General features: G+C 36.7%; 3 protein-coding genes and 2 long non-coding RNA genes across 7 annotated transcripts in view; 2 read left to right on the top strand and 3 right to left on the bottom strand.

The window, feature by feature from the left end:
- The window catches only part of LOC135085706 (uncharacterized), a 463,562-nt gene that overhangs the window by 119,046 nt on the left and 320,367 nt on the right, over positions 1–24,149 (bottom strand). The window lies entirely within an intron of this gene.
- On the bottom strand, positions 301–8,208 carry LOC135085653 (uncharacterized). Its single transcript, XM_063980419.1, has 3 exons — positions 8,050–8,208; positions 691–818; positions 301–426 (listed from the first exon to the last, which is right to left on the bottom strand). The coding sequence occupies exons 1-3, from the start codon at positions 8,123–8,125 to the stop codon at positions 319–321; spliced, it is 312 nt and encodes a 103-aa protein (XP_063836489.1). The 5' UTR covers positions 8,126–8,208; the 3' UTR covers positions 301–318.
- Positions 8,460–11,634, top strand: LOC135085761 (uncharacterized). Of its 2 annotated transcripts, none has more exons than XM_063980562.1 (3): positions 8,460–8,781; positions 9,447–9,599; positions 10,138–11,634. In XM_063980562.1, exons 1-3 carry the CDS (start codon positions 8,548–8,550, stop codon positions 10,810–10,812), a joined length of 1,062 nt encoding a protein of 353 aa, XP_063836632.1. In that variant the 5' UTR covers positions 8,460–8,547; the 3' UTR covers positions 10,813–11,634. The 2 variants fall into 2 exon arrangements, with proteins under 2 accessions (XP_063836632.1, XP_063836633.1); XM_063980563.1 differs by having other exon boundaries at positions 8,460–8,786; positions 9,452–9,599.
- Positions 13,179–23,285, bottom strand: LOC135085644 (ets DNA-binding protein pokkuri). The gene is made up of 4 exons (XM_063980415.1): positions 23,126–23,285; positions 17,142–17,250; positions 14,034–14,188; positions 13,179–13,493 (listed from the first exon to the last, which is right to left on the bottom strand). The coding sequence occupies exons 1-4, from the start codon at positions 23,126–23,128 to the stop codon at positions 13,425–13,427; spliced, it is 336 nt and encodes a 111-aa protein (XP_063836485.1). The 5' UTR covers positions 23,129–23,285; the 3' UTR covers positions 13,179–13,424.
- LOC135085626 (uncharacterized) lies at positions 21,182–22,345 on the top strand. The gene is made up of 3 exons (XR_010260169.1): positions 21,182–21,368; positions 21,476–21,705; positions 21,889–22,345. It is a non-coding gene; the product is annotated as an uncharacterized LOC135085626 (long non-coding RNA).

Genomic DNA, 24,149 nt, shown 5'->3' with positions numbered 1-24,149 from the left:
TACATAACATTGCTGTTGCAATATGTTCAGGCGATACAAAGTATTTTTGGAGATATTTTTATTTTCAAACCTATAGCCTCTAATGAAGTTTAAAAGTTTCATGGCCAGCAACGGCGCGCGGCGGGCCGATTCAATGATTCCACGCACCCCGGGACACCTACTTTATGGCGGACAGCCTTTATTTAACGCGACACGCGGTGACGATTATTAGATGATAGGACTTATTCCACGATAGATAGTTTATAAAATTAGACTAATAATCTTCTCGAGTTTTCATAAAATAAAACAACAAAGTTAAAATTTCAATCAATTTAAAGTTTATTTCTTCAAAGCCTCCATGAAAGCGTCCGCGCCTGCCTTCAGCTTGTTGAGCATCTGGGGCCCCTGCTCCGCCAGTGTCTTAGCCAGATCTTCTACGCTCTTTCTCTGAAAACCAAATTAAGTTTGAATTCGTAAAGCTTTAACAAAGTTGCAACAGTAAAGGCACGAAAATTAGGTTGCACCATACTGGAAAACGAAACGAAAACCGTGTGTCGGCCCTAATCTAGTGAGGACGTGCAAAGCGCCTAGACGCGGCGCGGACAGCGCAGGACTGGTTGCTATGGAAATCCTTGAAGAAGCCTTTGTCCAGTGGACGTCCACTAGCTGGAACGACCAAACGAGTCCCTATGGGCATTTGAAACCGCATACCTGCTGCACAGCCAGCTTCTCCAAAGCCTGCTTGAACTTGGACAGCTCCACGCTTTGCTTGTTGGCGGCGTCGTCGAACAGGCGTCGCGCCTTCTCCTCCGCTTCCTTCGTGTTGTCTATGATCTTCGCTGAAAACCCAAAGATCCTTGTAGTATTAAGGGGTAAGTATTTTAATACTTTTGCTTTCAGACATAGCGAAGCGAGGGTCCATATTCGGTTGCATAAAAAATATTATCATAATTTAACAGTGCATAAAGTTTTTTGGCATACTCATCATTTCGCATAACGTTCATACAGAATAAATGATAAGGCATATTTTTTTTTGCCATAACCACTTTTATGATAATAATATTTTAGTATATATTTTTTCTGTATTCTCGTTTTTTTAATAACGATTTCTAGGCATAACATTTATTGGCATCTAAACCAATGCCATAAATATTACCATTCATAATATACAAAATACTATAATGTTAACAAATATAAATAGACAAGCATGCATGCAAACAAGCATGCAAGCAAGCAGCAAGCATGCAAGCAAGCAGCAAGCAAGCAAGCAGCAAGCATGCAATCAAGCAGCAAGCATGCAAGCAAGGATGCAAGCAATTATGCAAGCAAGCAAGCATGCAAGCAAGCAGCAAGGAAGCATGCATGCAAGCAAGGATGCAAGCAAGCAAGCATGCAAGCATGCAAACAAGCAAGCATGCAAGCAAGCATTAGGATTGCCTTATCTCCGGCGCTGCGGGAAGTGCGGTCCTTCCGCTCTGGCGTAACATATACCCGGCATGCCATGCTCGCTTCCGCAGCTTCGGCTTGCTGGTCGCCTTCGGCGACCAGCCTCAGCCGCTCCAGCTCGCACGGCTGCCGGATATATGTTACAGCGAGCGAGGACCGCACTCCCTACGCGCCTCCGGCTTTTAAATTACACTCTAGTATAGGGCAGACTAGTACCACGTGGAAGAGACTACGGCCAGTCGGGATCTACATAATTCCAGATCAGGCAAGCTTATTGTTGTAAAAGAAATGTGGACTGTATAATATGTGCGTTATAATAGATAAGAGGGATTTGAGATCAAACAGAATGTATTTTCACGAGCTTAAGTTTTCTAAGAGACAGGTCAAAAATTAAGAACAACAAGACAATGACACAGAGAATTTAGTTTTTACAAATCTACAGGCCGAAAGAGTATAAAGGTGGAAGGAGGATCGTTCGCAACATCACAAATACATAATAATTTACTCTTCAATGTTGGTTGCTCTTATACAGGGTGTAAGGTAAATGGGTATATGAGCCGACACTAGCCCATGTTAACATGGTCATATAAATGGTATGGTGAAGTCAGAAAATTGATATCTTTATTTTAATTATTTTAATTTTCATACAAATCGGATTTTATAAAAAATATTTTGTATGAAAATTAAAAAAAATAAAATGATAATATCAAATTTCTGACTTCACCATACCATTTATATGCCCATGTTAACATGGGCTAGTGTCGGCTCATATACCCATTTACCTAACACCCTGTAGACAATATTTATGACTTTAAATTTTATAAATAATTACATTATGTTTATCGTATTTTATTAAAAACAAACTTTAGGAATATAAAAATTATGTTCTTTACATTTATGATTATTTAAATTATGGTATTGAAAATTAGAGAAAGTTATTATTATGCCTAAGAAATGATTATGCATTTAGAAATCTATGCATATCAAAGATTATGCGAAAAAACTTTATGCAAATACTGTTATGCCAAACTAAATTATGATGAAAAATGTTATGCGTCTGAGAGGGCACCCGCGAAGCGACGCACGGTGGATCGAGCCCATACAAGGTGTTGGACATGGTGCTTTAAATGCAACTACTTAAAACAAGATTGATTTGCATATAAATTGAAAGATGAGACTTCATTCTATCAAATATCACTAATATCAAGTCATGATCTACTATCATAGTTATGTGGTGCGACCGTAAAGTGAACAAAGTCAAAATCATGGATTTTCTGACTTCTGTTTGTATTGTCAATTTATCCAATTTCGTTCACTGGTTTTATGTTATTACTTATTAATGTATTAGCTTATACCTTTATCTTAATCTGTGTGTTAAAATGAGTGCCTAAAAAACTTCTAGCTTGGCTATTTTGACGTATTTTTAAAAGGTATTTTTTTAAATGAAAACTGCGTGTTTTAGTTGACATCTTGGGCGATCTTTAACAAACCATGAATGAGAGATGATAGATGACAACGTGGGCGATATTATTACTCAGTTTTTAGACCCTTATTCATCCCATCTTTTCGAGAAAATCACAAAAAACTAAATAAAAGCGCCTCATTTTTCCGCATAGCAAAATTAACTTAGGTAAAATTCGTTACACTAAAATAATGTCAGGTAAACCAAAGATGTTTATTTTGGTTTATGAGTTGTTTATCGTGTGCAATTCAGTAAAAATACTCATTAAAATGAAAAACCTCAAGTCAAATAGAGATTTGTATGCATTATTAAAAACCACGATGAAAGATCGCGCTAGTTCTTTAGCTAGGATACTAGAGCTGTTTTCGCATACACTCTCTTCAGATAAACAGAGGTAAGTTCTAACGTAGTTAATACTTTATGAACATAAAGAAATACTATAAAACAGATATAGTAAAAAAATCATATTGTCATCATCTCAAAAGATTGTCGTTGAATTTAGTACATACCATACATACATTTTGTATGTATTTTTTTCTTAATTTATGATTGTGTTAGGTAGGTACTGAGTTACACATTTTATTTATCAGATAACTATAAAAAAAAACAATAATTTCATTGACACTGTTTGTCGCAAGAAGAAGTAGTGTCATTATAATGAGAACCAGTTTTTAGCTACAAACGTAGATTGACTTAGGCAATCTGTTGATTGGAGTCAGTTTTGTAGTCCGCTAAGTCCCTATAAAATTGCATTAGTATGTATCTAACAGCTAACAGAATATAAAATCAAGCTCGACAAAATCGAACAAAGTGATTGTGTGCAATGAAAAATCAGGCGTTTGCAAAAACATTTCTTTCATAATTTTAACACTTAATGAGAATAAATTTATAGTATTGTTATCTAACAGTTAACAGAATATGAAATCAAGCTCGACAAAATCGAACAAAGTGATTGTGTGCAATGAAAAATCAGGCGTTTACAAAAATATTTCTTTAATAATTTTAACACTTAATGAGAATAAAGGACATTGTCAGAAACCGCCTAAAAAACCGCCCAAAAACATTAACCCATCATAATTATTTTCTATTTTTTTTAATACATTAAGCACCCTTTCGTTCTAATGGACACTTAAGCATCGAAAAATTAAATAAATAAGTCTTTTAACGTTTATTCTATAATACTATTACAACTTCCGGACGTTTTGGTGCGTGGCATGGTCTAAAACCTATCAAGTTCCATAATTTTTGCCGATAAAATCTGTACGAGGCATTACCGTACTTTATTGCTGGGAGTCCATGTATAGTGATGTTCCTGCGGCCATCATAGACAATAAAATATCGATTTTGAAAATAAAATAAATCGTTAAACTGCTTTGAAGACTAGATTTGCGTTAAAAGCTAAAAAAATATTGACACTATTACAAGAAGCTATCTAAAGTGTCCAACTGGTCGAAGGTCGTAAATAAAATAAAAATAATTAGGACCATAAACTGATATTCATGGTATCATAACTGTAAAAGTGTCAGAATCCGATGTTGAATCCAATGCCAGTTGAAGTGTGAGGAACATATATCAACCTAGTATAGTTGCCAGTCTCTCATAATCTATGCCAATGAGGGTTTTCGCGATTGAAAAATCCGCCAGATGGCAATACGTAGACGTGAGGTCCAAATGCTGCATGTTTGGTTATTTTTGACATGACATTGACAGATATCCACCAATCATGCAGCATTTGGACCTCGCGTCTACGTATTGCCATCTCGCGGATTTTTCAATCGCGAAAACCCTCATTCGTAGCACATTAATAATAGACCAAATGAACTTTTATAGATTGTGAAAGAGAAGATAAAGATTTTATTATTTTATTAAAATCTTGCCACGAAGTAGTTTTTCAGTAGAAACCAGGATTGGATAATCGCTACAGGCAAGTATCAGAACATTTTATAAATATTTTTAATCGATTATATCCTTGTGAATCGTTTTAATAAATTGTCATTTTACTTTTTCAATTAAAACTTTTTCAATCCCTAGTCTTGTCAAACTGTCATAATGTCAACAAATTATAAATGTCACGTCAGTTGACTCAATTTCAGTCTTCTGTGCGTTTATTGTATTTTTATTTCAATGAAATAGTGCTAAAGGGTTAGTACTAAAAGTGAAAGCCTTTTTTCAGAAAGAAAACCAATGTGGTGCCCTTATTATTCATACTGTTTGAAAGTTACAAGTCAGTGATACAGAGTTGCCGACATTATAACTCCGTAGTGATACCATACCAAAGAAGAAGTTTTCCTAAACACACACACTTGTGTTATTTTTATATGTGATCAAATAAAAAGGATTAATTCTACTGCTCAAATGGAATAACTTATCCCAAGAGACCGAATATAAAAAAAAACCTCTCCATAGAAATTATCACCATCACGAGGATGTGAATTTTTTTGAGAATTTGATATTGGTCCTGTAAGAAAAGTAGTTGTATTTCAGTAGTAGAATCAACCCTTCTTGTTTCATCAGCAAGAGTAACTATAAAAACGCCCTGTAGGTAGGTATTATTAAGCTGAAGAGTTTGTTTAGTGTCAAAGACTGTCACACAGTGTAACTTAAATTGGCATATTATGATAATGAACATAAAAACTTAAATAAACATTTATGTTAATATTTTTTGTATTTATTTATTTTCCCAAAGCTTCACAGTGACAGCTGAAACAGCAATACTGTTGTAAAACTAAACTTGGAACAAACTGTTCCAAATATTTTACAAATTAAAATAAAACCGCATGTTGCTTTACTTTCTCGTATAGGTAATAAATGTAATTAATGGCTAGATTATTAATGTTACTTTGTTACCCTCAATAGTGAGGAGATCTTATAAAATGGTAACCCTGATTTTCATTGTCATTCAAGTGCTCTTTCTTCGCATAGGCTTCTGTGATTTGGCCAAGGGCCACACACATTGCGATAACATTATGCGACATTGATTTGACAGCAGCGGAGTGAAGTCTTGCGACTATGCAAAATGATACCCTGTAATCGTAGCGCATATAGACATAGACGGGGCGGGGCACATAGCTCGTAGAGCTGATGGCCGCTGGGGCAGGAAAGTTCTTGAGTGGCGACCACGAGCCGAAAGACGTAGCGTGGGCAGGCCTCCCACTAGGTGGACCGACGATCTGGTGAAGGTCGCGGGAGGTGCCTGTATGCGAGCGGTGCAGGATCGGTCTTCGTGGAAATCCTTGGGGGAGGCCTTTGTCCAGCAGTGGACGTCTTTTCGGCTGAAACGAACGAACGAACGATACGTATTACCACTATTTACCAGACATTACTATTTATTGCATACTCGCCGGATTACACGTAGGATCACGCGAGTTACAACTTCGGCCTTGCATTATTATAAGATCTTGTTCCGCCCTTTTACGAACTTCCTCCGTGAGGATATCCCCGCCGAATTCTATGATGAACCTATCAAAAGTCATATTCTGCAATGTCAACCCACCACAAGGTGGACCGACGACCTGATAAAGGTAGCGGGAAGGCGCTGGATGCAGGCCGCTACCAACCGTGCGATGTGGAAGTCATTGGGGGAGGCCTATGTTCAGTAGTGGACGTCCTGTGGCTGAAATGATGATGATGATGATGAAATGAATGAAAATGACAAATCTTCGAACGTGTATAATACCGTGCCAAAGTAATCATATAATTTTGGCACCTTAATAACTATTGCCGTTTTTGTTGTAAAGATCATGCAGCGCTACTTGCGGATATTATTGGAAAGAAAACTATGTGGGCTCTAGATCTGAAGCCGCTTTAACGAACACGAAGTGCTCATACAATGCGGCGTATTTTCTTCCAGTCTTTAGTCAGGACTTTAGTCGAATTAAAACCCCGGTTGAACGTGATATAGCCGCACTAGAATACGATGCTTTTTTGCATAATCGCAAGACTTCGTTCCAGTGTCGACCGAATGTTATCACGATGTATGTGGCCCAGGGGTTACCGTAGCCGCTAAGGTTTGAAACTTCTTGCTTAAAATATTGTAGTCTTTGGCATAGACTACGACGGTAGTCATAGAGATAGGAGTTTGTTATCTCGTGTCAGATGTAAATGGTGAAAAGAAAACTCATGATTCGTGTTATTTTTATGCAATATATGTAGGTATTTTATAAAAGTGGAACCCCGAGTGATCTCCAAAACCCATTCTATTATTATATACGATTCGGCTTCGATATCTATAATACAATAGGAGTTTATTTCATGTGTCAGATGACAAGGGTGGAAACAACCTACGATTCATGTTGTTTATTTACGTGCAATATGTGGGCATATTATAAAAGTGGAATGCCGAGTTGTATTTCTAAAACTTGTTCTATTATTTTATACTATTTGGCTGCGACTCGGCGTGACGACAATACAAAACATTTTTCGCGAATCGGTGTTCATACATTCACACAATACATTAGACGCCATGTTGTCATAAACGACATATTATAAAATCGCTGTGATTTAATATTCTTAATCATTAATTTTATGGCAAGTGTCCATCAGGAATCATTGTTCTTACACACAGAATCGTATTATTTCGCTTTCGGGTAGTAATATGTCAAAATTGTTGGTTCTTAGGCGAACAATGTATGGAGAACGAACATTGTCCTTTAGAGTATTGTTAGACTATGTTACTCTTTAAATATGGAAACAGACCAAAATGAGTGAGTATTTGCTTTTAATTGAACAATAAATACAAGTTTTTCATCACTATATTTTAAGAATTTTTTTCACTTATATTAATTGCCATCTAATAAGTAAAATCTATCACATTAGAAAGATAAACTTGTCAACCTTACACTGTAAAAATTTGAAGTTACTACGTTGACGCAATCTCATTTTATTTTAAAAACACTGAGTAAGGAAGCGATGTCCAACGCTTTGTATGGGCTCGATCCAGTGTGCGACGCGGTCAACCCACAAGATGGACAGACCTCCTAAAGGTAGCAGGAAGGCGCTCTGGAAGTCATTACGGGAGGCCTATGGACGTCCAGGCTGTGGCTGAAGCGACGAAGTATGAGAGCTGAGATGATATATGGGGCTAAAGTAGAGGCCTACTTATAAATACAGGGGGCAGCTTTACCACTCCTCGGTACCGCCCACGTATTCGATAACAAACTTACAATCTTTCATCCATTGAACTAGATGTTCGACATCGTTTTTGCCCTGTTTTTTCAGCTTTTCAAATTCCTCTTCCATGTTGATTTTTTTAAATTTTAGCCTGAGATTTTAGCAATCCTTTTTCATCTCACATTGCAAATTTTAGTTTTTTGACGCTGGTTTGACGTCACGTGAAAGAGGTTTTCAGTCTTTGAGGTCGAAAAATAAATTTTCGAAGAACCGCGGTCATTGTGGAAATCTTTCATGATCACTCATCACCCACTGACCCACTGTGCATAGGAAACGAAACGTAACCGAATACAACGATTTCAATGAACGTGGAGAAAACTGGTACTACAAAATTAAGGCTTGAATTTGACAGATTTGCGTGGAAGTGGCGCCCCCAGCAAGGTAGTTGCTGAGCCCGACCGACCGTGGTCGACGATGGCGTCGTCAGTCTACGTCTGACGGCCAATTTGGTGTTCATTTTGAGGTTAAATTTTGTAATTTTTATAATCAAAATGGTTAGTGAAATAGACGAACGACGTGTGGTTAAAGAACTAATTGAATTGTATCGTAATCTACCATGCTTGTGGGACATGAGGTCTGAGGATTACAGATTTGTCAAGAAAAAAAACTTGGCATGGGGAATGTTACTTGAAAAACTTAAGGAAATTGATCCTGATGCCAATATTTATTCAGTTAAACGCAAGATTGACAATTTGAGAAATGGTTACAAAAGGGAGCTGAAGAAGGTAAAGTTTTTTTTTTTAGTTTTTTATTGTCCTAGAAAAACGAATTCGATATCGTATGTCTCACTCATTAGCATGGGAAGTGAAAAGGATAGGCGTAGATGACAGGTCATGTCTTCAGCTTGTTTAGATGTCATGAGGTGGCCCCCAAGGTCAAATCAAGAATATGACCTTTGAAAACTTAACCTCCAAAGTCCAATATTTTTGGCGGGAATTTACGAAAATTCAACCCGACCATTATTTTGATTTAAAACGATTGTTAATTAATAACGTGATTGTTAAATTATGAACACTTGTTGTTAATTATACTTATTTCTGTTGTCTTTTGCTTACAATGTTCAGTTGGAAGATAATGTAAGTACCAAGTTAATTTTATTTAAAAACTGAATTAAAGTTTTATTATTTTCATAACAAGCAAAATTAGTTTATAACATTGTAAGTATTTATCTAAAAAACTGTCTAAAATATTGTTAGGACAAAATAATATTTTGGTTAGTAAAAAATTACTAACTTCTATTTTTAGAACACAAGTGTGTCATTGGTTAATGTTGGCCATCCACTATTTTAATCATTCCATAAACATTTTACTTATTATTATTATTAAATTACATTTTTTTGTATCAAAACTACGATTTAAATGCTATCAACTATTTTTCCGTCCTTTTCAGGTGAGAAAATCACTTCAACAGAGCAAATCGGAAGAGGATGTTCACGAACCAAGCCTCTGGTATTTCAAGCTGCTGGATTTCTTGAGCGATAGAAAATATGAGATCTCTGAAGACTCCCAGTCGGACGATGTGTACATGGTGATAGTTGATGATGTGAGTACCTATGACATTTTAAAACGCCCCGCAGACCACAGACTTTTAAGTACCTATGACATTTTAAAACGCCCCGCAGACCATAGACTTTTAAGTATCTATGACATTTTAAAACGCCCCGCAGACCATAGACTTTTAAGTATCTATGACATTTTAAAACGCCCCGCAGACCATAGACTTTTAAGTATCTATGACATTTTAAAACGCCCCGCAGACCACAGACTTTTAAGTACCTATGACATTTTAAAATGCCCCACAGACTTTTAGTCGGCTGATAGTTGGGTTGGGCTGTTAATCAGTATGAACATGTATTAATTTGGTTTCGACCGACTCTTCATACAAATTGAAAGCTGACCAAACTATGGGCCGACTAAAAACCTATACTCATGCTTAAGCAATCATTTTTCTCTCGAAACCATACGGGAAACTTATGGTTTAGGAATTTAAAAGCAACTATCAAATGATTTTTCACACTGATAATTTTTCGTAACATATTATTAGACACCATTTAATTTTATTTTAATGTTTATTTTTTCAGAAATACCAGTCTTCCTCTCAAGTGAAGCAATCACAAGAAAACGAATTAGAAAAACAGAAACAGTATTACACAGAGGAATTGAAACGCTCGCTGCAAAAAGGGGATCTAACGATAAGAGAGACTCGTAGTCTAGACACAAACCCATTCGCAGTGTACGTTGGAAAGCAGTTGGATGAAATGACCCCGTTCCAAAGGAAGGTAGCGGAGAAAGTGATATCAGAGGTGCTGTTCTTAGGTAAAACTGAGAGTCTTAACTTCGATTCCAAGGTGGTGACTCCTACAGAAACACCTAGACCGGAACCATGGGTCTCACCGAACAAAACTAGTGAAATAAAAGAAAATCCACCGATTTCTAGATTAGACATACTAAATTCAGCTACTAAAAGGAAAATTTCAAGGGAACCAATCGTAAAAAAGAAGGCCAAAAGAAAAATTTCAACGGAAACTAAAAAAGGCAAACCTGAAACAGCTTTTATAGATATCCAGCTCAGTCCGGAGAGCTCACAGTGCTCATCGCAAAAGACGTTAGTAAATCCGTTGTCAACGGATGGCTCCTCGGAAGAATCTGATCAAGAGGAAGCGTTTGAAGTTGATGATGAAGAAACTAGTAAATATGATGATGATGACGATTCAAATGATGATTCGATTTTGAAAACCCTGTTGAAATCTAAATGACAACTAATGAAAAAGGGGAAAACTCCAAAAAAAGCACTACCTTCTACGAAAAGAAGTAAGATTGTTAACAAAAAATCGAATAAATCAATGGTTTTGAGAAAAACAAAATTGCATTCGTGAAAATTCGTTATACTTATTTTAATGTGGCCTTGTCTACTACTACACACTGTTTATTCGTATAACAGTCAATGTTACTTTCAATAGTCGTGTATCAATTTTTAGTCGTTAAATCGATAAATTCACTCATCGTGTCGATTATTATTTTTCGTTAGACTTTGGTAAATTAATTGAGGTAATAATTAAAACCCTCCATAAAATAGACTAATCATCCGGAGACTTACTACTCAGTGGCGGATTTAGTCCTTATACGTCATTTTATTATTTCACGTGCAACAACGTAGGACGTCCACCCACAAGGTGGACCGACGACCTCATAAAGGCAGCAGGAAGGGGCTGGATGTGCAGGCCGCCACCAACCGGTCATTGTGGAAATCATTGGGGGAGGCCTATGTTCAGTAGTGGACGTCCTGTGGCTGAAATGATGATGACGACGTGCAACAAAGATTAAATAGACTAAGAGCTAATAAAGTTCACCAGCTCTTAGTCTAAAATAAACTACCTAGCCTGGTAAATGTATCAGGGAGAGAAATTGTGATAATGTAGGTATTTTTTTGTCATTTGATGGTGGATAGGTACTTATGTATAAACTTTTTATAAGCCAAAAAGGTATTTTATTAGGGTAATAAATAAGCTTTAATTTAATCGTAATTATAATTTAAGTCTAGATAGGACATTGTGACAAATAAAGCTATTTTGCTTGTAGGGTAAGTGCGTTAGTTTTCGTCCAATTATCGGAGTTGCCAACTTTGTGATGCGAAATAAATATTTTAAAATACCCTTACTCATATGTATCATATGTCGTTTTAGTCCTTACATAGTCTACTTTACGTTAATATTATATGACAATAAGTAAATACCACGGGTTTTTTTATAAAAAATATTTTATGCAAAAGAGGCGATTTCACTAGTTTTCGTCCAAAAAAATCAGTTTTCGTCCTAGTGTACGCTAGTTTTCGACCACTGTGTAGAAAAAAGGGTGCAGTTGAATTATTAACTTAAAACCAACTCTACAATACAGTAACTATGGATTGTGGTATATCATTTGAAAGGTAATTTTGTTAGCTTTCAAATGATATCAAAAAGATTTAAATAAGTTTCTTACCTAAATTCAGGAAAATATTCCAATAGGTCGAAGGATAAATGGACGAAAACTAATCTACAGGAATAGCTAATTTTGGTTTTCGTCCACCCCAGTGCTTGCTCATGACGTCATGGACGAAAACACAACAACGTTTAAAGCTGTTTTTTGTTTTCGTCCACATATTTTTAACGGTTTTTATGGGTTTATCACTGTTAAAAAGTGGACGTAAACTAAAATGTTTGTTGTAATAGCAATAAAGATCATATTGGAAGAAAAAACATTGTATTTTGTAGGTCCATTGAAGTAAAATGATTATTCAAAATATTAACTAGGTGTCAGGGTTTCCGTCCACGTGGACGAAAACCAAAATCTTGCAAAATTGTTATGCTAGTATTAGTCCACTTAATTATCTAAAATTTCTATACAAAAGCTTTAATAAACCCTTAAAATAGTGTTTATTATGCTAATAATTAGACATACGTGCCAAAAACATTTACATAAAGTAGCTAAAACAGTAATTAAACATACCATGAAAGTTCCCTACCAGCACGTTTTTTTTCTAACTTGACGACGTTTTCCATTCACCTGTGTGCAGCAGCAACTTCCGTAGATTTTTTTGGAGTTATTACTTATCAAATTACATTTTCATGCTGGCAGAACTGTTACTTAGATATTATAGATTGTAACAAGTCCAAACTTGCACGGAAAGTTAGGTTTGTATTCTAATTTTCCGTATTTGTTTGTGGCAAGTCGGTCAAATGGACGAAAACAGGAGCTGGACGGAAAACCAGCGCAATTACCCTACCTATTTGGTTTTATTTATCAGTTTTCGGAAAAAAAAAGTTTGTCTAACGATACGATTTTTCTCAGAGTCCACCTGTTGGGGACAACGGGAATACATTTTTTTTTTGTTATTCTACTTATCGCTCTCCCCATTGGCTTGCCCCAACAATGGGGATAAGTGGAATCACAGATTAGAGTGAGTGGAATAACCCTTTTTAGAGTTCCGTAGTCCTGACAAGGATTATCCGTTATGTTGTCAGACTTGTGTAAGAATGGTGCAAAAAGATAAATTTATTTAATGGAAGTAGAAGGAAAAGGGGACCTCTAATTATAAGAAATGATAAGAAAATTATTTACAATGATTATTTTATATTTATTTACACCTTGACTAGAGGAATTATACAAAAATAATACTTAAAACTAGTTGTCTAAAACTAAAAAACAATGCGAAAAATTGGTATTATAATACTGACGAGTGATTCACAAAAATATAAGTGCAAATTTCTACTATTTACAGACTTTTTGCAAAATATTGTTCATAAATCCAAAAGAACTTGATTCAATATTATTTTGAGGAATTTATAGCCTCAAGGTACTTTTAAGTGAATCTTTTTAGAGAATTAAGTAGTTATTTCGGCGACAATTTTTCAAACAGCTCTTGTAAAGCGAGTGCTTTCGCTAACCTCCTTCTGAAGTCCTAGAACAAAACAAAAATTACATTGATAAAATGTTCCCATTAAAAAATAAAATATTTTGGCGGTAGGGGCCGATGGGAAATTTTAGTAGCGTTCCCCACTAAATTGTCGCAACTTTTTTGCAGTGGGGTCAAAAATGCCTGGATCTACCTTAGTCCTAGATAGTTTCTGTCAGCGTAGAACCGGTTTTGGTAATTTTCAAATGAAACCGTTAACTTATAGCCACGATAGCCCAACGGTGAAGTGGTCGGACTGGCCGACTCGAGATCCGAGGAACGCGGGTTCGAATCCCACCGCTGCGCGCTCGACTGTTGTGGTGAGTCCACTAGTAACATAAGCTTATTCAGCTTAACACGAAGGGCTAACGGGACTAGTATTTACTAGGATTAGTAATTTGTGTAATACAAATTGTTACCTAATAATCTTTAAAAAAAAACTTTCGGGCTTCTTAGAAATCTTCTGTTAGCCCGAAAGTTAACTGGTAAAAATGCCTAAATTAACTGAGATGTCTTTATGTATAAAAACATACGACTCTGCCTTACCTGATGCAACATGTGTCCCCCATCAGGCACCCTGCTCGCAAACATATCTTTGCTCATCAGACAGAGCGCCTTCCCGTTCATTGGGAACCGTTCCGGGAGACCGCCCCGCCGGGACACCCAGCGGCCTACTTCGGCTCGGCCCCATGAGCGGGGATCTGGAAGAAAAGACATGGAACCGTTAATGAGGACTTAGGGAAATGTGGCTGGTAAACGCCGGAATTGCATGGAATGTTACTGTGCTAGTTTTGTCACTCAATATGTAACCCCATCATCGCGCTGGTCACATGGGTTGGGGAGGTTCACATAATTATTTTGTCCCTTTAGTCTGCCGCGGAAGTCTAAGGGTATGGCCAGATATTCGCGACACGGTTTCTATGACGAAGCAGCGTCCTTCTCAGGGCGCCGGGAGTCTCACCTGCCCCCAGGCAGCGGTTAAGAATGTTTCGAGTTCATTGTCATTACGCTTAATATGCGTATAATAATGAAAAAAATAGTCAAATGATGTAGACTATGTATATAGGGTCCTTCTAAATCAGCTACGTTCCGTTTAATGGGAGCATGTATACGTCACACTGAATACGTTCCCAAAGTTTGAGCCAAAAATTCAGGCTAGTTTCCGAGATAATTAAGGAAACAACTTCATTTCTTATCAACCCAATACAACACCCTGTTCAGCTGATTCACTACTACACTGACAAAAATCCGCACGCACACGAGCTTACGTAATGGCCGCCATTGCGCTTGTGCTGCCGTTGGGCCACTGGCCGCGAACACAAGAGTGCCGCCGGACGACGGACCGGCGGGCGGCGCCACACAAGCTATTCTAGGGCTACTACTAGTTATTTAAGGAATTAAATTAAGCAGAAAATTAAAGTTTATTTATTTTTGGTAACATAAAAAAATCTTATGTGGTAAGTACTTATTTAGTGGCCTTAATGGAATGATGTTTATTCAAAAGTTCGTTAAAATACCTTTGCGCTTGCAAAAATCTTTTATTTCAAACGTAGCAACGAAACGAAGCAAAAAAGTTAGTTGCCGAAATCAATGACTTATTTTTATGCCATACACAAATGGGATAGTTACCATGACTATGAAATTTAGAATTACGGTTATTGTTACGATAAAGCAGGCACATTTTTCATGTTAATTTTAATCGCTTAATATCCCCTTAGCAATTTAAAAATGTGATTCGTAATTGACTCGATCATAGCAGAAACTAAACGCTATCGAATTATCTACCTGTGATTATCGGCAGTCTTTAGTATTCCGAAGTAAATAATTGTTCCCAACTATCAATTTTAAACTGAAATAATAATCATTAAAATCATCGTAGAAACACAAAAAAAATATAAAAGTAAATAATGATAGTTTTATTATTGTTAAGATTAGAAAGAATTTTGGAGTTGACATCCTTATTTATGCGTGGCGGAGACGGTGGTATCAAAGACAGCCGTCCCTCACAATAGCCGACCGCGCTAGTGTTGTAAGAACCTCGAGTCTTTAAAGTCTTTATTTCGAGACTTGAGTTTATTTTTAAGACTAGGACTCGTTAGTCACATGAATAATTGAGTCTTCCGAGTCCTTTCGAGTATTTTAAGTTCTTTGAGCTAGACTGAATCATGACATGAACTTGAGTTGGTGTATACTAATAGGCAATAATGAGTGATTTCATATCATCATCCGTATGTTATATCCTAATTGAAAATAAAATAAATCGCACAATACAAATGTAATATCAATAAAATTGCATTAAACGCAAATAATCGAATCAGAAGTATCCATCTAAAGACTGACGATTTTCGTAATCAAAAAGTTAAAACGGTCCAATAAAATAATAAACACACAGTCTTAATTCATTGCTATTTTATTTTCTTCAAACTTTTAATAAGTAAGATTCCAAGACTCGAGTGTCGTATCGTACAACACTAGCCGGCGCAGCAAACGAACTTGCCGCCGCCTTTAGACACGTGCCGCCGGCCGCCGGCTAGCGCAATGTACACTCACCAAAATAAAATTAAGAAATGCAACAAACTTTATTTTACTATTCAAATTAAAATTGTGTTTATTGTTAAATCACAGGTACAAATAAATACCTCATCTACTTTTCTATTGTAATAGAAATGATGACATTAACGATTAATTTAAGAATGGACTTTGATTTAGGATAAATGGAATATCAATACAAACAAATTGAAGAGTTTTATTTGCTTCAATGGTCTAATTTAATGTTTCTAAATAATTGACTAGGCCATTGAATTACCTTCACAAAACAATAAGTTTCATTAATTTTTAATTATTATCTGTTATAGGATATTTTACCATGAAATACTCAACACCACAATTTAGATTCGAATCAATTGAAATCTAAAGCAAGCAGATAAAATAATAAACAAATAAGTTTCTTTTTTGTCGACTGTACGCTTATGCCAACTTTTCGGCTCTTGCTTTGGCGGCGTCGGCGTCTTTGTGTCAACAAAAGGCGTGCGGCTTGTCGGCATTTGTCGGCGCGTGCGCTTTGATTTAATTCAGTTTTTGACTAGCTTTCTTGTGTGAAGGTGCGTTTTGTAGTGCTCGTGAAGTGAACTATGACGCACAGGTGCACAAATGCAAATAAATTTACTAAGACACGCCTTAAAAATCATGGCCTTTTTTCGATGGTATCGTGAGTCCGTTTTACTGAGATTAACATAAGATAATAAGGATAGACAACGATATGAGAGTAGGCCTGCAACATTGAAGTGATAGCTCGCCCAATCAGTCGATCAGCTAATCGGCTATCAGCTGTGACGACTGCTGTGAGTTGTTATGACGTGAGTGTAAACAACAAAAAAGTGTGCAGTGGTAGTGAGCGTTGTGTGTGTTGTGTCTCGTGTTCCTGTGCAGAATGAATACACTACAGCTTTGTTGTGTGAGTAAAAAATACAGCATGTTCCATTAAGTAAGACGAAATGAATTTTTATTTTTGTTAGAAAATGTAACTTTGTAAAATCATTATAAAACACATACTCAAATTTGGTGAACTTGTTCAGTGTACCGTATAGATGCCCCCATTAAAAGGAATGTAGCTAGTTTAGAAGGACCCTGTATGTAGATAATAGGTATATTTACCTAAAGGTAGGTCATCTTCCTGCAACACCCGCAAGTCTAGCGCGTCCCATTTGCCCCCGTCTGCGGGCGGCACGCGGTCACAGCGCGCTTGCGTCGGCATTGTGTAGGTCTGTAACAAAACCATCATTTGACCCCAACAATCAATAAAAATGTGTGTTTGATTTTGTTATTGTCACAAAATCAATCGAAACAATCTTCTAACTACAAGGACAGCGCCATCTATTGTGTCTTTATCACATTAATAACATTAGGAAGTGTATTCATCCACATGGGATATCCGCCGCCATTGAGCGAACACAAAGCGCGGGAAACCGATCATTTGACGAAATCCGCCATTTTGTGTCCAACCGGAAACGGATGTGGGCCACGACGTCTATTACCACAGATTAATGGATATGGACGTTATGTAATTGATTTGGAATCACGTAAATACTTGCTGTAGATGATTTGCAGATTTATAATAACAAACAACGTGAAAGACAGTCTTGAGTTCGAATAACGGTTGGTTCAATTCAGAAATTAGTTCTACTTTATCGGAAACCTACAACAATAATAGGTAACACCCGTATTCACAAACATTACTATGAGGTCTCACAGTGCGCGTGGACGCACAGGGTGACACACGAACCAATCATAGAGCTCTATTCAACGCTGTGCGTTCGATTTGCTGCTTCACTTAAGCAAGCATCGTTTGTGAATACGGGCGTAAGTTACTAGCGGCCGCCCGCGACTTCGTACGCGTGGATCCCAGTTTCGTAAAATCCGTTCTTAGTGAGCAGGAGCACCTACGTTCTAAAAGGAACCCCCATGCAAAATTTGAGACTCCTAGCACTTGTAGTTTCTGAGATTTCGTGATGAGTGAGTCAGTCAATCAGTGACATTTCGCTTTTATAGCTTAGATTTAATTTGTGTTTTAATTTAGGCTTGTATCAGAGGGGGTTTATCACAACAGTTCAGTGGTCATCGGGGATCGAACCCGCGACCTCGCGTAATTCGACCTAATCGTTGAACTCTCTCTGCTTCCCAGGCGTCTGGGTTTGCTGAGATTCAGTATAGATGATGAATCGCAGTGCAAAATCGGTTCGATTCTTACCTGAGTCAATTTAGAACATATATTAAGTCTAAAAGTGTGATGCGAACATAGGTATTATGGATTTTTCTCTCTCCTTTCAGCCAAATGACGTCCACTGCTGGATAAAGGCCTCCCCCAAGGGTTTCCACAACGACTGGTCCTACGTTGCCCGCATCCAGGTCCCTTCCCGCGACTTTCACCAGACCGTCGTACATATTTTTTAATGTAAAGTTAATTTCGTTGTTATTGTGTAAACGCTTACTCATTCAAGTGTAATTTAAAAAACCATCGCACCATTGCATAATGCGTCCGCTTATAATTTCTTGTATAAAAACCTTTTTTACCACTTTTCCGCTCAGCAGTCACTGGCAACTGTTTATTTTTTTCAGCGTCATCAAAAACTATGGTTCAGCCGGCCGGAAGCGCGCGCGCCTTCCCGGACGTACCATATTTGAAATCGACACTACCGGCCGGTTTGAAAAAGGAACTGGTGGTTTTTATTACTTTCGTGACGCGTGCGTAATGTGTTATACTTTTTTTTGTAATGTGGGTGTTTACAAATTGAGTTTAGATAATTACTAGATAAGATGCACATCTAGAGAATAAGTTAGTTTCCTTTTTAGGTGCGTATTTGAAGCACATTTTGTTAGAAGTGAAATTGTATTTTTTTTTTCACTTACTTTACCGTGTTGGGCGCCAACTATTAAGCTTCTAACTCGTGTCACAGTGTTTATAATAAAACTCTCCCTAAGTTATAGTTGCTAATCGTTTAATTGTGACACAAAACTTACGCCTACGCCTTTTAGATTTTGTCAATTACTGAACTCACGAAACAGCCGCCAAGGACCAAGCCTTAAATTAGGCTTTTTTTCTAGGGTTTTAGAGATTCACGTAGAAAGCTATGCTATGATGAGTGTTGAGAGCTTAGTTGTCCCTAATCTGATTAATATAGAGTGCAAGCAATAATGTTCGTCTTGGCGTTACTTTACCCTAAAAATGTTTCGTGGGATTCTTTATTTCCACGGTATGACTTTTATTTATAACTTTTGTCCTATTTATGACTCGTTACAAAACACCAAGTCAAGTGGTTGCAGTCTCCACAGACTCTTGCACGCAACAGTTTCCCGCCATTGTCTGACGCCATGTTGGTACCGGAAGTGCGGAGCGCGGGAAAGGAGCTGCCAAACGTTAAATAGAGATGAGGTGAGATTCGATGGTTGTTGTCGATTTTAGAGTCAAATTTTTTATTTGTCTACACTAATATTATAAAGAGGAAAACTTTGTTTGTTTATTTGGTTGTAATGAATAGGCTTAAAAACTACTAGACCGTTTTTTAAAATTCTTTCACCATTCGATAGCTACATTATCCACGAGTAACATGGGCTAAATTTTATTTTGGAAAAAAATAGGGTTCAGGGGTCCACGCGCGCGAAGCCGCGGGTGGAAAGCTAGTTTTTAATAAAATTGAATTCTTGAAAGTGCAGCAGCAATATAATTATGATTAACTTCCAATCAGTAAAACAATTTAAATTCTACTTTCCATGCATTGCAGAAAATTAGTAATTTTGGCAACTTGGAGTTGACATCTACAATAACTATTTGATAACGCGTAGACGCACAGGGTGACACATGAACCAATCACAGAACTCTATTCAACACTGTGCGTTCGATTATCTGCTTCACTTAAGCAAGCATCATTTGTGAATACGGGCGTTAATGTCGTTGAGCTATCAACTCAAATAGCAAATCCGCAAGATATTTGCATAACAATTGGAATTTACATTTACCTACAACGTCACTTGACACCGAATTACCAAGACATTTTTCAATTTGCAGATCTAGTACCATCGAATCACATCGGATTAGGAAAACTTTAATGTCTTCCTTTAGTACTAGACCATAAACACGTAACGAGTAGCTAGTATTTATTCTGTGGTGGAAGTAAGATTTTTGTCGACATCGACGCTATTCCAGCCCTAGGCGGCAACAACAATGGGGCGATTACCGCAAATCGTGAGATGGTGAGACGAACTTTCCTTTTGTTTTTGTCGGGCTTAGGAAGTCGGCAATTGGAGAGATGGGAATGAAAGTCGTGTTTTGTTGTCCGCTGCGGGTTTTTAGCATCCCGCTGCTAAACGAGGTTAAATTATTGTCACAGAATAGCTAATTCTAGCGGTATTGCTATGGCGTTACTTTCTTTTACTCCCCTGTGAATAACGGTGCGAATTTTACCATAAACTTTTCTTAGTTAAAGAAATATTCTCATAGATTCTGTTCTATGAGTGGTCAAAATATTGTAGATCAATCTTTCCTTGAAATTTTATTACGGATCTAAATGACGCGGACGTTCACGAGAAATCGGAGAAAATTGTAATTACCTAAAGCGTAGATATTAAGGTTGATTGATTGAAGCTTGTGTAACTAATTAATTAATTGAAAACCCGTTGCAATCAACCGATCTATTCGTAACGCTTTCGATTTCTTTTCGCTAAAAGGACAATGTTCATTTCTGGCCTGGCGTGGACAAGCTGCTAATGAAAATATGAATTTGCCAAAAATTTTTAATTAATTTTTAAAGTATTCACTTATTGTAACTTTGTATCAATTTGCCTTTATAAAAATCCAATTAAAATAGTACTTTATGTGATAATTACAACTTCCTGTCTTTAACACTCAATTCAGTGTTGCCAAAATGAATCTTATCGGTAAGAATCGATTCATATCGATTGTTTTTCGACTATGACAATTAGTATTTTTTTAAATACGTATTCATTAAAATGACATTTATAAAACCTTTTTAATATTCCAATAACACTACCAAAAATATTTAAATAACTAAATGAAACCTTATTTCACACACACCTTATTACACACCTTATTTCGAGTCATCAAAAAATACAATCGATTTTTATATCGATTATTTTTATTCATCACCACATTATTAACATGGCAACACTGAAAATATTGGACTCCGACCCGAGCCCCAATGTTAACCCCAGCCCGATTTTGGATAATGCAACCAGTAATTCCTCAATCTCATGAGGAACCTATGATATGTATCAATTGTATAGCTGACATGATGCAGAGGAGGCGACATAGCCTAGAGCTTATTCAAGTTCAGTTGGTTATAATGTCAGTGGATGACTCCTCAGCTGGTAAGTTATTGAATGAGCGTGTGGACTTGTTGAATACCTTTTACAATGTATTTGATGAACTACCTTTACCGTAGATTACCATAATCCTAATAAAACTTTTTTTTTAGATTGATAACAGCAGTGTATGTTGTCACTCATGTTGGACCGTGGCCACGGTGTGGCTCTGCACCAATCAAGGACAAATAATATTTCAAATGAAGAAGCAACCACTAGCACTGGTCACAGTTAACGTGGATTATCTTTGTTACAAATACGTTCCATAGACTGCATATTAACACGGAAAGAGAATCACATATTCGAAAATAATGTAATAATGGAACAGATTTCACCTTGTCAAGTAAGTTTTTTTTATAATTATTTTCATTATATTTTATTAAAGACATTGGCTTGATGTATTTGAACAAAGTGTATATTTTTTTCTATACAAATACTTCTTACTGATAGATAAAAATTGACATCACATCTCAATATCTTAAAGAATGAATTTTGAATGATACCATAATTAATTTCTTTGTTTCAGCTGCGGGGATCTGACCAAATATGTCATCCCTGATGGCAGTGAGCTGATCGAGCTGCTACACATGCTGTGGAGCCCCAACAAACACATGATAGGATGAGGATTCATTTGCCCTTATATTGGCCGAATAACAGTAGGTTGCTGTGCTCATGTTATGACAATTTTGTGGTTTTTGAGCTGGCCAAGGTATCAGGAACATGTATTTCCACCTGCCTAGTTCCTAGACAATATTTTATTGACCCATGAGTCAGATTAAAAAAATAATATTTAAAAAAAATGGTGTTTTATTTTGCTTCTAACCTTTCTAGTCTTAAGCAAAAAAAAAATTTTTTAAGGACTTGGATACAAAATGATATTTATATTCTGTTTCTTACTGGTATAGACTATTTAATAAATAACAAATTACATGCTGTAATGTCTGTCCACCTCAGGCCAAAGGTCCCATACTAAGTGGGCATAACCCTTTCATTTAGTCATGGTTCTAATTGTTCGTTTTACAGAACGTAACGTGTGATGTTATTCTTTCGATACTTAAATTAGTCTAAATACATGGAGATTATACGACTACGATTGGGTCATCAGGTACCTTAGTTGGTTAGTCAGTAGTAGTACCTATCAATCCAATCGCTTTCAGTTAGATACAAATTGCATAATTCCATTGCTGCGTTGATGTGCCATGATTCCATTATTGATGTGTCATTTTGAGATCCCTTATTAAATGCATCAGTAGATCCTTATGCTACTTTACCTCTCAGCAGCAGATTATAATTTGGAACACAAATTGTTTGACTCTAAATTCGGTTACTTTAAAAGTTTAAATCATCATCCCCATCACCATTAGGGCATTTAATTTTACTCTGTAGCTTTTAAATGTGTTCTCCGTTTTCTAAATATTGAGGGTCGAGCGCGAGCTCTTGACGCTCTTGTTGGATTCAAATCCGAATTTTCAGCTAAGCGCACAGGCGCTTCATACCTAATTAATTTAGACGGGAACCCCTGCCGTGTTCAGCTAACCGGATATTTTTTAAATTTTCACCTTCACATCATTTAAAAAATTCAGACAACATTAACTGTAAAAACATTGACACAAAATTCCTTATAAAATTGACTCAGTACCTTCAGAAATCCATTTTTGGTCATAACAGAAATAAATCGCTTCCTGCTGATAGATTTTTGAATAATTTTCTCAAAAGATAAAATCACAATAAAATAAAATTACGCGGGTAAAATTAATCCTTACCATAAATAATAAACAAGCGAAGAAAATCCGGGTTTTTCTTGTTCTTCAATTCCACACACAAACCACAAGAGTTCAATAAACACACAAAATAATCACTGGTTAAACTTTAAAATATCGATATCGGTAAAAACGTAGTCAAAACAGCACGTGCGCTCTCGACGGTGAGCGAACGACGAATGAAAGAATTTTCGATTCTATTCCGAACTTGAATGAATGCAGATGTCTTCCTTTACAACTCATTTAAAAAGTAACTCAATTGACTTTTCAGCACACTGCAACTTCAACTGTATTAGTAAGAGAAACAAAGTCCAAAGTTGCTTGAGTTTGTAATCGGAGTTATGTTGTTGTTCAACCTCAAAAGGATTTGCAAGCATGCGCCGTCTGTGGCCGGATGCGGGCTGTAACGACTATCCCTTTCGCTCATATGTGTTTACCACAAGTGTGAGTAGGACGGAGAATTGTTTTTGAATCGATAATGTATTCTCGCATCCTGCCTGTCAACGTGCGGTTTGAAACTAATCGTTTCCGTATCAAATTTGAACTTTTGAATGACGTATGTTCGTTTTTTGCGAGTTGAAATTGTGTTCTACGTGCGTGTTACAAGGTTTATTTTTCTTTAGCTGTTCTGAGAAAGATTTTACAGAATTAATTAGTGTGTATGTTTCCGCCGGAGTCTCAATTTCCCGCGCAAATGTATTTTCGTGATGGCGTCACGTCGAGCCATGTTTTCGGGACCTTTTTTGCTGTAGGTCGTTAATTTTAAAATAGACGTCAATTAATCTGATTTATCTCTTGTAGATACAGTTTATGGGCTGATTAGGCCGTTTTGTAATAGTTTTTTTTCACACCACACGGCTTTAGAGAATATTTTTTATTGGATGTGGGATGTAGGTCATGCAATTTATTTGAAATAGGTAGCCTATTTTTTTATACCCTATCATGAAAGTGATAAACTTTAAATAGGTACAGGATTCTTAGAAAAATAAATTAGTAGGTACACTTATGATGAGTGGTACTACTTACC

The sequence above is a fragment of the Ostrinia nubilalis genome, chromosome 29 (genome assembly GCF_963855985.1).
Source record: "Ostrinia nubilalis chromosome 29, ilOstNubi1.1, whole genome shotgun sequence".
Lineage (NCBI taxonomy): Eukaryota > Metazoa > Arthropoda > Insecta > Lepidoptera > Crambidae > Ostrinia > Ostrinia nubilalis.
This window is presented reverse-complemented; position numbering and strand designations above follow the sequence as displayed.

Excerpts from the sequence above, each read along its gene's own strand:
- LOC135085653 (XM_063980419.1), bottom strand. The coding sequence starts at position 8,125 with ATGGAAGAGGAATTTGAAAAGCTGAAAAAACAGGGCAAAAACGATGTC. Across the intron at positions 819-8,049 it reads AGTTCAATGGATGAAAGATT|CGAAGATCATAGACAACACG; the intron begins GTAAGTTTGTTA and ends TTGGGTTTTCAG. Across the intron at positions 427-690 it reads AGAAGCTGGCTGTGCAGCAG|AGAAAGAGCGTAGAAGATCT; the intron begins GTATGCGGTTTC and ends TTTGGTTTTCAG.
- LOC135085761 (XM_063980562.1), top strand. The coding sequence starts at position 8,548 with ATGGTTAGTGAAATAGACGAACGACGTGTGGTTAAAGAACTAATTGAA. Across the intron at positions 8,782-9,446 it reads ACAAAAGGGAGCTGAAGAAG|GTGAGAAAATCACTTCAACA; the intron begins GTAAAGTTTTTT and ends CGTCCTTTTCAG. Across the intron at positions 9,600-10,137 it reads ACATGGTGATAGTTGATGAT|AAATACCAGTCTTCCTCTCA; the intron begins GTGAGTACCTAT and ends TTATTTTTTCAG.
- LOC135085644 (XM_063980415.1), bottom strand. Across the intron at positions 14,189-17,141 it reads GGAAGATGACCTACCTTTAG|ATCCCCGCTCATGGGGCCGA; the intron begins GTAAATATACCT and ends CTTTTCTTCCAG. Across the intron at positions 13,494-14,033 it reads GGGGACACATGTTGCATCAG|GACTTCAGAAGGAGGTTAGC; the intron begins GTAAGGCAGAGT and ends GTTTTGTTCTAG.